General features: G+C 43.8%; 1 protein-coding gene and 1 pseudogene across 2 annotated transcripts in view; one reads left to right on the top strand and one right to left on the bottom strand.

Moving 5' to 3' along the window:
• CPPED1 (calcineurin like phosphoesterase domain containing 1) overlaps window positions 1–13,848 on the bottom strand; it is a 103,100-nt gene extending 89,252 nt beyond the window's left edge. The window contains exon 1 of one of the 2 annotated variants that reach the window (XM_036409801.2): window positions 13,669–13,848. In XM_036409801.2, coding sequence (XP_036265694.1) covers window positions 13,669–13,738 — 70 coding nt within the window. In that variant the 5' untranslated portion in view covers window positions 13,739–13,848. The remainder of the gene's footprint in view (window positions 1–13,668) is intronic. The other variant, XM_036409799.2, reaches the window with a different exon arrangement.
• Window positions 13,849–17,570: 3,722 nt separating this feature from the next.
• On the top strand, window positions 17,571–17,863 carry LOC118703268 (annotated as a pseudogene).
• The last annotated feature ends 296 nt before the right edge of the window (window positions 17,864–18,159 follow it).

Genomic DNA, 18,159 nt, shown 5'->3' with positions numbered 1-18,159 from the left:
CTCCACTGGAAAGAACCCAAACTGGAAACGATTCCTTGTGGGTGTTTATTCAAGAAAGGCTACATGGCAGCCCCACCTACAAACCCACACTCCAAGGCACATCTTTGGCTCCCCCTCAGAGATTGGTAAGTGAATGTACATTTATAGTTTACGTTAAAATGAAATGTTAAAAGAATGTGTGGTATTTTTATGATTGCCCCCTTGAACTAAGTTTTCTACTCATTGGCTAAATACCAGACATCTATGGTAGTTTTAAAAACCTATCTTACATAAAAATTAACTCACTATGGACCTAGGCCTGAATGTAAGAGCTTAAACTACAATACTCTTAAGAAAACACAGGAGCATGATTTGGAGTGCAAAAATTTCTTACATCAAAAGCACAAGCGATATAAGAAAAAGATGATAATATGGCCTTCATCAGAATTAAAAACTTTGGTGCTGCAAATGATATTGTGAGAAACGGTTCACCTGTCCAAATTTCAGGTGACGGACCAGGAAACAGAAGCACGGTGAAAATGAGGCTTTTAATAACACTGGGGGGAGGGGGGACTGTATAGGATCACACATGGGGCAAGGAACAGAGCCTATTTCTTTAGACCCTCCTCTAGTTCCTCATGGGCTGAGTACTATTTGGTCACTATTTTCTAATAGGTGACCTGGGTCTTGCTATCTCCCATTGGGTTATTTTAAAAAATGGGCTGGGGCCTTTTCTAGTCTCCACCTCTCTTTGTCTAGGCCCTAGAGGAGAACAAGGACGACTCTAGGGGAATATTACTAGGATATGTAGGATATGTACTATCAGCCACAGGTACAGCTCTCATCCTCTCTCCCCAACCCCACATCCTGTTTGCCCTGGGGAAATTCAATAGGCGCCTGGCCACATGCTGTTTCTTTTCTAATCAGAGGCATGTTTCTTACAAATTCTCCCCTCTTTTTCTTACACTGATTCTATCTTCATTAGCTGTTCTAAGACTTGTTGGCTTTCTTAAAGGAAAGGAAAAGGAGAATCTACACAGGTCCCTTCATTACTGGCTTCAGAGCAGATGGAGTAGTAAAAAGCACATCTCAGGGTTGGTCCATCATCCTTGTTCTGCTCATGTCTGTCTAACTGCCTACCACATCCCCTCAAGGATGCTGGCTCTGAATCTTTCAGGGAAAGGGGGTGTCCGCAAAAATTACTGCTTCCATACTGAGTGTAGGTCTGATAAAATAATTGAATCGATACTGAGAGGGCAGGGCGGGGCAAGGATGAGCTCCCAACTCCGCCCCATAGGGCGGAGTTATCCCTAGCCCTCAAAACCCCTGGACTGGGAGAAATTCGCTCTCTTCCGCCATGCTGCCGGCGTGGGTGGGAGGAGCACATGCTAGCATGGTGAAGGCTCTTTTGTTTATTGCATCGGACTTGGCTCCCTGGTGGTCCTTGGGGATCACGAAGTCCGGGCATAACAGATACCTTTAGGCCATTTCACAATGGACATTCCATTTGCTTAGACCACATTTCACTTGCTAAGACCATTACCTCTCCCCTACGGAGTTTCCCAGAATCTGGACCAACACAGAGAATTCTCCACCCAAAAAAGCCCACTGAGAGTCCTTTAAAAACCTCTGACTCTCTGTCTTTGGGAAGTGGTGCCATTGTGGGGCTCAGCCCATCTGGATAACCAGATGACCTATCTATCTATATATATAAAAGACTAAGTGACCATCGCAACTGAAACTGGACAGATGACCAAACAGGCTGCATGGGGCAACCAAGCTGGCAGGGGGGAAGGGGGGCAGTTGGAAGTGACCAGGTTGGCAGGGAGGGAGCAGTGAGGGGCAACCAGGCTGGCAGAGGGGGGAAGTGAGAGGTGACCAGGCTGGAGAGGGGGCAGTTGGAGGCAACCAGGCTGGCAGGGGGAAGGGGGAGCATTGGAAGTGACCAGGCCAGCAGGAAACAGAAAACAAAGAACCCCCTTCTGAGTCAGTTAGAAGGGAAAGGTAAATTGTACCTAAATGCCTGGTCTGGGTGGTGTCAGTGATTGCCCATGTAGCTAAGCTGTTACAGTCTTTGTTTATGGCCCCTTTGTAAATGGGGAGTAATTAGGAAAACAGGTCTTGCTATACCAGTTTGTGGAGAAAGGGGCAGTGACTTATTCATAGGCTATCAAGAATGTACAATAGTTTACTGGCACAGATTGATTGCTAGCTCCCCCCAAAATATCTTATTTTCCCCATCAGTTTCAGTAGCCTGTTATTTCAAAATACCTAGGTATTTAAAATATATGTATTTTTTCACTATTTAACCCAGCAAACTCCAAAGTTTTAAATTACTAAAAACTTTGGAAAACTGAAAAAGCTTTATCATATAACCTTTATTTTTGTTATATTTATAACAACTTTGAGATTTTAAAGCCAATTATTATTATCCAAGGCATTTTCTTGGCAAATTTTGTAATAGGGATAACTCACCAGCCTTCAGTGGCTTTAATGTGAAAGTACTATTTTATTTTATTTTCCTTTATAAAATAGGAGTGCCCCCCCCCCCCTTCACTGCTAGAGGGTACTTCTACAGATGTGTTCCGCCCAGTGTTAAGGGCAAAAATAGAATACTGGGGACTAGTTATGGTTATGGGAAATATTAATCATGCTCTGCTAACGATAATTGCCCTTTCTGGTCAGAGAAAGGACATAACAACCTGGCTGGGAGTCCTAAGCTCCCCAAGACCTGGGAGTTAACCTTGAAATGTGGTCCATTCTCATTCAAAAACTGCCCATTATCATGGAAGCATTAGCCTTGTTGCCCAAACAATGGAGTCCCAACCCAGCTTACTTCCCCATGTTTGTAATCCCTACTTCCCCATGTAATCTTTGTCCCTATATTCATAAAGCAGGGAAGAGCAAACTAAAGTCCCCAAAAGAAAGAAAGCTAAAATTATGTTACAGACACACTGACAGAAATCTCACTAGCTAAGAGTTTCGGGTGGCTGATGCCCTGAGAGGGAGAGCAGGAAGTGTCCCTAAAATTAAGAATCCCTGGCAGCTGCTAAAAACATTCCTGCCATCTCTGTCACAAAGACAATCCAAAGAATGGCAGAAGATACATTAGCAAATCAAATACTTGTTAAGGATCTTATATCCAGAATATATAAAGAACTCTTACAACTCAATAATAAAAACACAAATAATCTTACTAAAAACTGGGCAAAGGATCTGAACAGACCTGCAAAGATTACAAATGGCCAATAAGCACATGAAAAGATATTTAAATCATTAGCCAATAGGAAAATGCAAATCAAAATCACAGAGATTCCACCTGTCACACCCATTTGGCTGATAATAAGAAAAAAGGCAGACATTGATATGTTAGGATTTTTAAAACCACGGTATTTTTTAATATATATATATATATTTTTATTGATTTCAGAGAGGGAGAGGGAGATAGAAACATTGGTGAGAGAAAATCATTGATCAGCTGCCTCCTGCACACCTCCCACAGCAGACTGAGCCTGAAACCTGGGCATGTGCCCTTGACTGGAATCAAACCCGGGATCCACAGGCCTCGACACTCTATCCACTGAAGCAAACCAGCTAGGGCAAAAAACACAGTATTTTCAATCCCATTCAGACTTACATAAACAGGTCGTTTTAAGAACAGTTCTTAAGAGAAAAAGGAAAAAGATGAAGTTTGTTTTTAACAGAGACTCTATTTATTCTTTGCATGTAAGAGGGTTTCTGAGGGGGACAGAGAAATATTCAGGATTAAATACGATTCGGTTCCTCCCAATCAGCTGCTGAGGTTTCAATGTCCGGGGAAGTAACGAACCTTTTTAAGAAAACCCCATTCTCTAAGGGGGAGGAAATATCCTGGCAGTAAAGTGACCTGGTGAAACAGGAATTTTGGGGGTGAAATAGGACAGGTTTAGAAATTTTGGAAATTAAGGGGACTGTGAAAGAAAAAAGCCACATGCTAACCTGACAAGCTCAGGGAAGGCCTGCGTGGCAGTCTTGCAAACCCTGAGACCTAAGATAACCACAAAAGATGGTTTGAAAAATTTAATATCTAACAGGTTATAGTAGGTAGTCATGTCCCAGATATTTTCCCAAAGATCAACTTTGATCTTTTTACTGAGCCCGTTTGCCTTTTTTGCCTCTAAGATAACGTATCTGTGAGATGTTTGGGTAACTTGTAACTTCCCTTTTTCCCGGAGCCCCTGGGGAACAACCAAATGTGGTGGGCACCAGGACTGATGCCTCAAATTCCTTCTTTATCATGTTAATTGTTCCTGTACTCAACTGAGTACACCTCCATCATTTTACTTTTTATCCAATCCCAGGAGTTTCCCACAGCTTTGCTTTCTTCCGCCTCCTTACTCCATCACCAATGGATTTAATGTAACCCACCTATGTCCCTCCTTTGATTTCAGTGTATAAATAGAGAAATGTAACCCACCATTCTTCGGAGCATTATCTCAATCCGTTGAGGTTCTGCTTCCCGGCACATGTCGACAGTTTTGGCTCAAATAAACTCATAAAAAAATTCTTTACAGGTTTCAATGGTTTTTTTCGTTAACAGGACCATGGAGGAAGCACAGGGCTGCAGAGCAGCAGAAGGTATATTTCCATAGAATGAAGGAGCTGGAAAGCTGCAACAGGTACATTTTTAAAGAATGAGGGAGCTGGGAACAGCAAAATGTCTATATTTACAAAATATAGAGAAGGAAGCCCTTCATCCGGAGGGAGAAGAAAACTCAAAGGGAATAGGAAAACAGTAAGGAAGGGGGGCTGGGGGGGGGTATGTGAAGAACTTCACATGTCCCATGTGAGGTATAACCTTTGAGCCCAGGAGTTACTATAGTAACCAGTCCAAGAGAATAGTGACCAATCAGAGGGAATATCAAGGCACCAGGCTCTGCAGCCTTTATAAGCCCTTTGGAAGAGGAACTCAGTGGGACCCTCTCCCCCTCCCCATGTGGGAGTCCACCCTGTGGGACTCTTTCCCTCTCTCCACGTGGGAGTCTGTTCTTGCTCTTCAATAAAGCTCCACCTTTGCTATACCACTTTCTGTCCGTGGATTCATTCTTTGATTCTGGCGGACAAAGAATCCGGGTTCCAGTCCAAAAATTCCATAACACTGGAAAACCAGGTTAGGACTGGAAAACAATTAAATATAGATAATTTTTAAAACTTATTTTATCTCGATATTTCTCTTTGATCATTTCTTCAAAACATATGTTGTAAACTTTTCAGAAAGACAGTGATTTGCTAGGAGAAAGTGGTCTTAATGAGGATGTGTGCCAAGGAAATATAATTACCAATTTGCCTGATTAAAATTAATATTTAAACATGCCGGAGGAATGTGAGCCTTCTCAGGTGTAACATGTGCCATTTACTTTTTGTAAACATCTGTTGGAAGAGCCTAGCAGATGATGTTAACAGGAAATGGATGACTGAAGCCAAGTTTCACCTATAATAATGTGGAAAGAAATGCCTGGGAATATTGTTATTTATGTAAATCATGAAGTGGGGTGGGGGGGGTACTAGGTGTATCGGTTAATAATGCGGATTTTTTTCAATAGAGTTACATATGTTGATATATATATATATATATATATATATATATATATATGTGTGTGTGTGTGTGTGTGTGTGTGATTTGATATGAATGCTATTTTGTTGTATTGACAACAAGCTTCAAAACTTCAAATGTCAAATTTGCTGGAGGTGTTAACATCATAGATATTTTTACACTTAAAAATGTTGAATTTCATGCCAAAAAAAAGAGCATTTGTGGGAAGTTTTAATTCATTACTTTATTTTGAAGAAAGGTGCTGCTGAATACTTCAGGAAGCTTATGGTGAACATGCTCCATCTCAAGATACTTGTGAACGCTGGTTTAGACATTTTAAAAGTGATGATTTCTATGTAAAAGACAAAGAACGTCCAGATTAACTAAAAAAGTTTGAAGACCAACAATTACAAACATTATTGGATGAAGATGTATGTCGAACTCAAAAACAACTTGCAGAAAGATTAAATGTGGCTCAGCAAACAATTTCCTATTGTTTACAAGAATTGGGAAAGATTTTAAAGGAAGGAAAATGGGTGCCATATCAACTGAACGAAAGACAAATGGAAAACCGAAAAGTCATCAGTAAAATGTTGCTTCAATGTCATGAAAGAAAGTCTTTTTTTCATCAAGTTGTGACTGCAATGAAAAGTGGATTTATTTTGAGAATCCCAAATGCACAAAATCATGGGTTGATCCAGGTCAACCATCAACATCGACTGAAAGGCCAAATGGCTTCAGAAAGAAGACAATGCTTTGCGTTTGGTGGGATCAGAAAGGTGTGGTGTATTATGAGCTTCTAAAACCAGGTGAAAGTGTTAATACTGATTGCTACTGACAACAAATAATCAATTTAAACCATGCTTTGATCGTGAAATGACCAGAATGTACCAAAAGACACGGCAAAGTAATTTTGCTTCATGATGATGCACCATCACACACTACAAAACCAGTTAAACACATTAACAGATCTTGCCTGGGAAGTATTAACTCACCCTGTGTATTCACCAAATCTTGCTCCCTCACATTACCACTTGTTCCGATTGATGGCATACACACTTTCTGAGCAGCACTTCAAAACATACAAAGAAATAGAAAACTGGGTCTCCAAATGGTTTGCCTCAAAACAAGAAATGTTCTATTGGGACAGTATCCACAAACTACCTAAAAGATGGGGGAAATGTGTAGCTGGTGATGTACATTACTTTGAATAAATACTTTTGATGTTTCTTTTGAAATTATCATGCTTTCTTTGATTACAAAATCTGACATTATTAACCAGTATACCTAGTAAAGTACTTGCTAGAAGCTGAATATCTGTGTCCCCCTCCCTTGAATTCTTAGGTTGAAACCTAACTCCCAATGTGATGTTATCTGGTAGTGGGGGCCTTTGGGAGATTACTAAGCCCCCTTAGGTCTTGAGGGCTTAGTAATGGGGTTACTGCCCTTACAAAAGATACCCTCAGAGAGTTCCTTCATCCTTCGGTCACAGCGAGAAGACAGCCCTCTATGAACCATAATAGGGTTCTCACCAGACACTGAATCTGCAGGTGCCTTGATCTTGGACTTCCAGCATCCAGAACAGTGAGCTAGAATTCCTGCTGTTTATAAACCACTCAGTCTATAGTATTTTGTTACAGCAGCTCAAACAGACAAAGACAGTGCTCTTTCATTCACTTGCCAGACTTCACTTGAGAAACCAACTGTTTAACTGCTAATTCTAGAAGGGGCTTCTAGTAGTGCATGAGAGTTGTCAGGGATATGATGTTAGGTACTGTTGCTTAAGTTAATTGAATGTGTTTGATGGGAGAAGCCAGTTCCTTCCCTTTCTCTTCTAGGCCTGCCCTTGGGGCAACTCTACCAGCTCAAGGTTCTACCTTCTAGCACAAGCATGTCAAACTTGCAGCCGATAGGCCGCATGCAACTCACAATAAATATTTTTGTGACCCAACCTATAAAATGGTATGTAAGAAACGTTGTAATAAAAACTTTGTAATTTTTACAATATCCTGTTATACATAATTGTTAATAATGAACTACAATGTTCGCTAATGACTGATTAGTATAATCGTGTTGCATTCATTTCCCTTACATGCCTTACGCGCAGGCACACCATTTCTCTCCACTAATATTAGCAACAAATATTTTAACAGCCTTGATTGTCAAGTCATTAGTCTTGAACTGACTTGTTTGGTGTGTGCAATAGGAAATATTTTGCTTTTGGAGAACAAGAAAAATAGATTTGTGTTACACTTATTAATTTGTGCAGTTTTTCAGTGTCTGGTAAGTTAATGTTCAAGAAAAATATTTTTATTAAGATGTTCTATTATTTTATGTTAACGATTACTCATTTATTTCAGCCCTTTGTATTCAGCATGTCTCTACTGAAATACACCTATGTTTCTATGAAAATTGAAGCTTTGTTTTTTGCGGCCCACATAAACTTAAACCTGTGTATTTGGCCCCATTAGCCTGAGTTTGACATGCTTGTTCCAGCAGAACCTGGATGAACAATGAACTTTTCAGGCATCTTTCAAAGTCAACATAAATGCTAACAGGGAACTAGAACCCAAGGAAAGTCAATGACAGCATCAGAGGCAGCTTAGGGGTGAATTAGGGATTCAGCACCTAGTGAAGTAAACCAAGACTAGGGATTCCACACCTAAGCCTTCAAGGATGAGCCTCTAAAGCCCTGTGCTGTATGATCCATACAGGGCATGCCCACCGGGACTGCTCAGCTCACAGGGGAGACCAAGTGCAAGCCCCACTTCTAGAGAAGTCCAGGGCCATGTTCCCTCTTCTTATCTCATCAACTTCTAAGTCTCTCTCTGTCAGCCCCATTCTTTTCCAGACCAACAACTCTTGTTCTCTGGTCTTACTGGCAGTCTTGTGGCCGCTCCAAAAGGCTACGGAGGTTCAACACCTCAGCACTCTCATCATCTCATTGGAAGCCCCCCACCACGACCACACGCACCTCCAGTTACAGAAAATAAACAGTGTGGTCTACGGAAATGATGCTCCTAGACGAGTACTTGAGCTCCAGCTCCCAACCAGATTGCACCCAAGTTTCTCGTAAGTAGAAATGCTTTTGTTGCCACTGCTGCAGCCATCCTTTTCAAAATGGTCATCTGATTATGTGTCCCTGTTTTTTTCACACCTACCGCTTAAAACCCTTTGATGCTATTAGGCAAAAACAAATCCAACTACCCCCACCTCACTCTCCAGTGCCCGCCCATACCACACTGCTCCACACTCAATGGCTTTCTTCCCTCATCCTTCCCTTTCCAGTCCCACCATGCCAGACTTTCAAACTTGCTCTGCCGATGGCCACAAAGGTCTGCCCTCCTTTCAGGACCTAGTTAACTCCTAATCGTCCTTCAGCAATCAGATGATACATCCCTTCCTCGAGGAAGCCCTCCCTAAAGGTCCTTACTAATGCTCCAGTGAGAGGCTCTCATGGAACCAATCCCTCACTTCTCTGGCATTTGCCACAATTGGAATTTCCACTGGTTCGTGTGAGTGGCAGGTTAATGTCAGGCTTTCCAAGTAGCTATGTGCCAGAAGAATCACAACTGTTTTTCACTCACTGCACTCTGGCATCCAGCACCATGGCTGGGGCAAGGCAAGTGCTCAGTGGGCAAATGAATGATAGGTGGATAGACAGACCGAATGAAGAGATGGACATATGGTGAATAGTGGATGGATGGCCTGGTACACAGATGGATGGACAAACAGTTGGAAAGACAGACAGACAGAAGGATGGAGAGATGGTTGAAAAGTACATTTGATCCCAGAGTCAACCCCTCTTCACAAGCCCTTGATTCCATCTCCACAGCTATCTCTCTCCAACAATTATTCTGATTTTGCATTTTCAACCTTATATCTATCTCATACCAATTATGTGACCTTGGGCAAGTTGCCTAATCTTTGAGCTTGTGTTTTTGTGTGTGTGTGTGTTTTTTCCATTGTAAAAAGAGGATAATCATAATAGTTACCTAAATAGAACTGTTTTGGAGATTACATGACATAATCTATACAACCCTGAGTACAGTGCCTGGCTGCCAGAAACACCTGATAAATGTTAGATGCTCCTATTTTCTTATCATTATTACTATTTCAGCCTTCCTTCAGCATTGCTCCTCCCTTAAGCTGCTACTGGCCTAGGTCTACCTTGCATCACCAAATGGCTCCAAACAGAATCCTACCCTCACTGATTTCACATTCTCACTCTCTGCCACTCCCCAGACACTGTGTACAGGTGTCCCCCTAGAGCACATGTGTCAAACACAAGGCCCGTGGGCCAAATCCGTCCCGCCAGGCCTTGCAATGTGGCCCGCACCGCGCTGTCATCACTGCACTCCGCTGCGTTTCCATCACAATGACAGTTTATGACTGTTCAGTAAACCATTCGGCCCGTGATTTAGGCTGGATTTTAGATTTTGGCCCCTTCTCTGATTGAGTTCGACACCCCTACCCTAGAGCTCTACTGAAATTGTTCTCCTCAAGGTGACAATCAAACCTGCCATCCTCTGCTCCTGGTTTTCTCTTGCAAAATTTCTGGTTGTTTTCTGCTCCGAGTCCTTCAGTGTACCTTTTCTTCTTCCTGCCCCCTAAGCACTGGCATATCCTAAGACTACACACACAGAGACAAATACTGTCCACTACTCCACACTTTCCCCTTAGCAATGTCAGTGACTCCTACAGCATTACTATCTCCTCTCTGCGGTGGAACCCACACCTTCATCCTCAGCTGTGTACTATGCCCCACAAGTTCCATCATATTTCCTGGTGGCACCTCAAAGTCATCACTTCCCAAATCAATCCCATCAAATCTGACCCTATTCCTTATTCTGTGATTTTAGTTAACAGACCCAACATCAGCCAAGACCAACGCTTAACAACCCAACTCCTCCCACTGCAGAGGCCCACAAGTCCACCAGTTGAGAAGAATTATTTTTTGTGCCACAGCTCTGTGCCTAGACTATGAGTCCCTGAGGGCATGTAGTTGCCTTTCTCCCCCCCCCCCCACCCCTTCTTTTTCTACTCTCCACAAGATACTAAAGAATGCAATAGGAACCTAATAAACACATCTTGAACTGAAAAGAGATACCGAAAAGAGTAACAAGAAACTCTCTCATTCACTGCTGGTGGATATATCAATTGGTGCCAGGGCTTTGGAAGGCAATTTATGGTAAAGCTGGGGGTGATTATACCTTATAACCCAGAATTTCGCTCCTGGATATATGCCCTGGAGAAATTTCCCCACGTATCCACAAGAAGATTTGTACAAAAATGTTCCTAACTGGGGGGTGGGAACCACCGGGAAGAGGTCAATGGGAGAAAAAGGAGACATATGTAAGACTTTAAACAATAAAGAATTTTTTTTTTTTAAAGTTCCTAACGGCAATGTTACCAAGAGTGAAAAACATAAACAACTCAATGTCCATTATATCAGGGAATAGCTGGCATACTAAAAATTAGGAAAATTAAAGGAGGGATTAAAAGTAGATTATTTGGGATGAGCCGAGTGTAGAAAAACTACAAAAGACAATTTGGTAGCCCAAAGATAGAAAAGCAGAGCTGCCGCCTCCCCTACATCTGAAAGGAGGAAGTGAGTGGTTACCCAAATCTGAAAACCAAGACCCAACGAAAATGCAATCTTGAAAGCAATGAACTTCAAGCGGGGGATATAACTAGCTCAAAGCAAGTCCACAGGGAGTAAACTGGGGGAATGAACACCCTGATTTTGGTTCCCCCTTCCTCAGCTCTCTGGTGGGGACTCCCCATTGGCTGACGCCAGTGGAAAGCCAGAGGATCAGGAGCCTCTGAAGCCCAGAGAGGCCAACATCCTGGAGCACAGTGGAGATTCAGAGGGACAAAGATACTCAGCATATCCAGCAACAGAATGCATAGAGTATATTTTTATACAATAGAATATTGTGCAGCAGGAAAATTGGTGAACTAGAGCTACTTATATCAATATTAGAGGCCCAGTGCACAAAATTTGTGCACGGGAGGAGGGGTTGTCCCTCAGCCCGGCTTGCACCCTCTTGCAATCCAGGACCCCTTGGGGGATATCCATCTGCCAGGATAGGCCCAATCCTGCAGTGGAATCAGGCCTAAACCAGTGGTCAGACATCCCTCTCACAATCTGGGACTACTGGCTCTTAACCCCTCTGTTTGACTGCCTGATGGCCCCTAACCACCTGCCTGCCTGCCTGATTGCCCCTCACTGCTAACCTGCCTGCCTGATCGCCCCTGCCACTGCCTCTCCCACTGCCCCTATGGCCATGGCTTCATCTGGAAGAACATCTGAAATGATGTCCAGAAGTTTGTTCGACTGTCTGGTCTTATTAGCATGCCTTTTATTATTAAAAATAGATAAACCTCAAAAATCTTATGATGGGCAAAAAAAGGCATATTAAAATATTTAGAGAATGGGCACTACAGCAGATTGAGTTTCCCAAATATACTACAGCTATATTCCTGGCCCCCATGTGCTCTTCCAGAATCTCGCCACTCCCCAACAGGAGCTGCAAAAAAAAGAAAAGAACAAGGTTTTAGGACAGAATTACAGGAGAAACCTACTTTAGACAGAGTAGCCAGGGAAAATCTGTCAGAGAAATAACTTTAAATAAGATGTGAAGATTGAGAAAGAGCCAGGCTATTAGCCATGGTAGCAGGGAAAGAGCAAGTGCCAAGGTCCTGAAGAGAAAACGATGCTGCAATTGGCTCTTTTAAAAATGCAGTTCAAGAAAACCAGTGTAAAAAAGAAGAAGAAGAAAGCCAGTGTGGCCCTGGCCGGTGTGACTCAGGTGGTTGAGTGTTGTCCCCGTGCACCAAAAGGCTGCCAATTCCATTCCTGGTCAGGGCCTATGCGGTGTTGTGGCTCAATCCCCAGTAGGGTGTGTGTGATGTTCTGCTCTCATATCGATGCTTCTCTCTCCCTCTCTCTGCTTGCCTCTCTAAGAAATCAATAAAAATCTTAAAAGAAAACTAGTTTGGCAGGAGACCTAGGCTAAGGTGACCAGATGGCCCGATTTTTAACAATTTATCCCACGTCCCGCGGCGTTTAAAAAAAAAAAAAAAAAAAAAAAAAAAAGTCCCGATTTTTGGAAAGATTCAGGACTTGCGGGACAAATTGTTAAAAATCGGGACTGTCCCGCCAAAAGCGGGACGGCTGGTCACCTTAACCTACCTAGGCCCAGGAAAGAATGGAGCACGAAGGAAGAAAGATGAGCACCAGCAGATCCAGCAGGGCACCCGTGGCTCCCCTTGGGTTACAAAACTGGCGAGTGCAAGGGAAGGAATCTGACTCCAGGAAGCAAAATGCCACCGAGAGAACGAACCAAGGAACCAGGGACAGACTTCCCTCTCGTCTTCCAGCTCTGAGGCTAACATTCACTTTAGCAGCTAGTCTGTGTCAGGCACTGGGTTTCAAAAACAAGTTTCAATCTGTTAAAAAGAATAATCCGGTTAATCTGTTACCTATCAGAATCTTCACCAACCCATTTTTTACTGCGAGCAGATCACCTACATCCAAAGTCCAAGCGTTTAATTCTGCCACGAACCTTGACTGCCTTGCCTCTCTGCCGGGCACGGCGAACATTTTGTGGATGACTCATATTATAGTAAATAACCGTGATTGCAGCGTATGAAACACGTCGTGGTGAACGACGACAATAAAAGTAACGACATCTAACGTGCACCAGCCGCTTGTCGAGTGCCACACGGAACTTCTGTTACTGTTCCCGTTTTACAGATGGGGGAACTGAGGCCAAAACTTGCCGAGCAACGGGTCCTAGACAAGGCGTGGAAAACCAAACCCAACCGGAGAGCGAGCCCTCGCTCCTGTGAACTGCTTTGCCGCCTTACTCTGCTCTCAGGGAAGTTAGGTGGAGGCCAGGGAAAAAGCTCCAGCACCGGCCTCCTCGCGCGGCCACTCGCGTCTCCATGGCGACCGAGGAAGCCTTTCCGCGCCGGCTGTGCGGACCTTATTTTGGTCCCCGACACCGACTGCGGCCCCGATGGGGGTCCGGCTGGAGGTGCGCGCGCCCACACAGAAGGTTCCCCCGGCGGAAGGTTCCGCAGCCCGAAGTCCTCCCCTCCCCGAGTACCTGCGGGAAACGCGTCCAGGGTCCTGCCCTGGGCTCTGCGGAAAACACCCCCCGCCTCCGCTGCGGACATGGCGAGCGGGTTCCTGGTCCCACCGGAGTGCAGTGCGTGGGAGGGAGCGGCGCCACTTCTCACCGCCCAACTGCCCGCAGGGCCTGGCCCTCTGGGGGCGGAGCCTTCGAGGCGGGAGGGGCGAGACGGGGCGGGGCGCTCGCAGGCCTTGGTTGCTCGGGGCGCCGCTAGTGCTGCCTGGGCGGGCAGAAGCTTGAGCGGCCCCTCTGGGATGGACTGGGGCGCCTGGCGAGCGGAGGCCTCCGAGTGCTTAGAAGAGTGTCTTTGGGCTCAGGCTGGGAGCCTACAGGGAGGGTTGGCAGGTTTAACCAATAAAAATATGGAGTGCCCAGAGAGGCGCCGATAAGCTTGACCCATGCACCATTTGGGAGACAGTCCTCTAAGCAGCTGGAATCTATAACAATTAATCACCAGGCGTCTTCAGCTTCCCTGTCATCATCATCACACCGTCCCATTATCAGCATCGCTCACTCCAAATCAGACCCTGCTCCAAGCACTTTGGGAGCAGAGCACTTAATCCACACAACAGCCGTGGACAATGGTGCTGTGGCATCTCCCTCATTTGTCAGAAGGGGAAACTGATGCTCAGAACGGCGGCGAGGCAGTTGGCACAAGGGGACAGGCAACTAGAAAAGTAGCAAAGCTCCAAAGGAGGGTCTGTCCCAGCGAAAACCATTGAACTGAATTGCACAAGCCAGTGTTTGCCAAACTGGCTAAAATACAAATTCCAGGGTGGACCTACTGACACACAATCTTCAGGAGAAGGGTCTGGTTTTTAACTCCCCCAAGAGTTTTTGTTTTTTTGTTGTTGTTTTCTTTTTAACATATTTTATTGATTTTTCACAGAGAGGAAGGGAGAGGGATAGAGAGCCAGAAACATCAACCAGCTGACTCCTGCAACCCCCACCGGGGATGTGTCCGCAACCAATGTACATGCCTTTGACCAGAATCGAACCCGGGACCCCTCACTCCGTAGACCTACCCACTGAGCCAAACCAGTTTTCGGGTCCCCCAAGAGTTTTTATGTTCTGCCAAATTTGAGAAATTCTCTTCTTACCTGGCTGCCTACATCTGAAGCACTGTTTGGGTGGCTAAAACGACTAGGAAGACTGTCCTCCAATCTTAGGCAAGAGATAGTAAATCATAGTGGTTAGGGGCTCAGGGGAGTCACCCCAACATGTGCCTTAATTTCAAATGCATGAGAGACACTGCAAAAACAGTTATTCTCTAGAGTATTTGAGCTCTTGCTCTCTGGCATATGTCATCTAAAAATTCCCTACAGGTTTGTTCCTTACCTCTACACTCCCCCACATTAAGAATATTAAGTGCCTAGGAGTTCTGGAGTCAGACTGCCTGATACCACTTGCTGGCACTTTGATCTTGAAAATTACTTCGTTTCCCAAGTTACTTAATTTCTAATCTCCCAGGATAGGGCTGCTGGGAGGCTTAAATGGCTTGGTGCATCAAAGAGCTTAAATACAAAAGTTCTAATAGCAAATGGTAGGTAGTACTCAAAGAATATTAGCCATTACCATTATATTATTGTTAATCACTATATCCCTATTCCCTGGGTATGGCCTGGCCCAGTGGAGGATTCTTAGGAAATGTTTAAGGAGGAAATGAATAAATGAGAATGAAAAGTCCTAATGGTGGCCTCAAGGCAGATTCCAGCCCATTCTGACCTCTCACCCATTAACTTTGCAGCCACATGTCCTCTTTCAGTTCCTTAAATGTGCAAATCTATTTGCCCCTGTGTGGTTCCTTCTGCTTGGACTGTATCTGCTCATTTGAACATCAAGCCTCTGCTTAAATCACACTTGCATGGAAAGGTCTTACCTAAACACTTGCACGCTTTTCCGATCTAAACTGTCTCCCTCATTCTTTTCATAGCACTCTGGTCTTGTCCCTCAGCCCGTTGCACAGTTGGTAATGATATGTACAAGTAAAAAGGGGGTTCTATGGCAGTAATCTCACAGGGTGATCTGAACATAAATTCCTGACTGAGTAGGTCATGATGGGCAGTCATGTCCAAGCATATAATTTCTTTTTTTCAAAAATGCTTTTATTGATTTTTAGAGAGAGTGAAAGGGAGAGGGAGAGATGGAAACATCAATGAGAGAGAAACATCAACATCACTCTGTTGCCTCCTGCATGCCCTCTGGCTGGGGATTAAGTCCAAAACCCAGGCAACTGCCCTGACCAGGAATCAAGTTGCAACCTCTTGGTGCATGTGTTGATGCTCAACCACTGAGCCACATCTGCCAAGCTATAATTTCTTTAGTAAAAGGTTTGAAGCCAGCCCTGTCCATTGTTCTTGTGCATAGAGGTTAACACATCTTTGAAGACCAGAAGTAATATCCCTCAAAAGGGGTAATAACCCTTGAGAGAGCACAAACCAGTAATCTTGTTAATTATCCTGTAATCCAATCCCACCTCGCTTCCTCCCACCTCCAGGTAATCTTCCTTAGTTCCTCCTTAAATTCAACTGCCAAACTGTTATTCTCTGGTGCATTTGAGATCTTGCTCCCCAATATATGTCATCAGTTTGGGCGCAAATAAACTCTTATAGCCCCAGCTGGATTGGCTCAGTGGATAGAGCATCAGCCTGTGGACTAAAGGGTCCCCAGTTCAATTCCAGACAAGGAAATATGGGCCCCGTTGCAGGCTCAGTCCCCAGCAGGGGATGTGCAAGAGCAGTCAATCAATGACTCTCTCTAATCATTGATGTTTCCATCTCTCTCTCCCTCTCCCTTCATCTCTGAAATCAACAAAAATATATTTTAAAAATAATAATAAAATAAACTCTTATAAAAATTCTCTACAGGTTTGGACATTGTATGTGTGAGAGTAATGGCTGCAACTACACCTTGTGCACCACTGGGTCCAGAAACCTCTGAACAACATTGCCTGCTCTATTCTCCCCTCGTCACTGTCCCGATCAGTGGTGCCCCTCTCTGACCATGGTCTTTTAGCCGTTTGCCAGGAAGGTTACATATTCCTGAACATCAGGCCCAGCTGCTCCACCACTTCCCAGCTGGGTGACCTTAGGCAAGTCACTTAATCTTTCTGAGCTTTATCCCAAATGAACTCGTATAATTTTTATGAGGAGTAAATGAAGCTGTAGGCAGAGTTTCTGAAGCATACTAAGTGCTTGATACATTTTTTGCTGTGGTCCATATTGTTAATATTGTTGTTGTTGTTGAAATACCAATCAAACTCATTCTTTTTTGGTCAAAATTCTATCTTCTTTCAAGAGTCTGTTCACCTATTATGTCAGTCAGTATCATTTCATTGCAATGAACTGAAAATCAGCTCATATAGGCTTAATTGGGAGGAGGGGAGAAATCCATAGGCATGTATAAATTACAATCCCAAGGCAGCTTCGGTTGAGTTTTGACCCAGCCTCTCTGCCTTTTGTAACTTTGGCTTCACCTTCAATATTGATAGAGGACTCCCCCTCATCACTTGGCATCTCCAGGCTCCCATCCGCAGGAGGAGAGTGGCTACAGCAGTTCTAGAGCACATCCTCCTGAGACACCTAGCAGGAAGACAGAGGAAGGCTCTATTTCTCACTAGCCCCAGCAAACATCCCCTTGCATCACTACAGTGCCAGCTTGGATACAGGCTGCTCTCTGAAGCAAAGTCAAAGGGTAAAGAGCATGCTTCTATCTGCTAATGTATAGGGCCACCCCTGGAGGAGTGCTATCAATCGCACCCATACTGCATGCTTGAGAATAGAATGCATAGATGTTTTAAAATGGGTTCAGGATACCATTGTCCTGAAAGGGGGAAATGGCTCATTAAAAAAAAAAGAAAAATTAGGAGGTGTTGGTGCTAAGGATTAACAATGGACACCCAGAAGGACATCCAACCTCCAAAGCAGCAGCCAATGATATATATCTGTGGAAAATGAAATAAAATCCAGGGATCCAATCAGATGCAGAGAATGTGGATACAGAATAATGTATAAGAAAAGGACTAAAGGATTGGTGGTTTTTGATACTCAGTGAAACGGAATTCAGAAGAATATCTTTGTTTACATTTGGATTTGCTGTTATTGTTGTATAGTTTTTTGATGAGTATACTTATTTTTATGAATACAACTATATACGCATGATTTCATTTTAAAAACCATATTGTATTTAGGTGTCTATTATAAAGATTGTTTTTTGTTAAAAAAAAAAAATTAAAGAGCCAACAAATAACCCACTAAATTCCCCATGTACAAGTGAGCATTTGAGGGCAGAAGAGCATATCAGCTACTGACTATCATGCTCCCTCCCCGACCCTTTAAAAGCTGACTTTTTTTTTTAATTAATCCTCAGAGGAAGATATTTTTCCATTGATTTGTAGAGAGAGTGGAAGGGAGGGGAGAGACAGGGAGAGAGAAACATCTATGTGAGAGAGACACATCAATCACA

The sequence above is a fragment of the Pipistrellus kuhlii genome, unplaced genomic scaffold (genome assembly GCF_014108245.1).
Source record: "Pipistrellus kuhlii isolate mPipKuh1 unplaced genomic scaffold, mPipKuh1.p scaffold_m20_p_4, whole genome shotgun sequence".
Classification (NCBI taxonomy): Eukaryota; Metazoa; Chordata; class Mammalia; order Chiroptera; family Vespertilionidae; genus Pipistrellus; species Pipistrellus kuhlii.
Note: the sequence above shows the minus strand (reverse complement) of the source record. Positions and strands in the feature narration are given on the sequence as shown.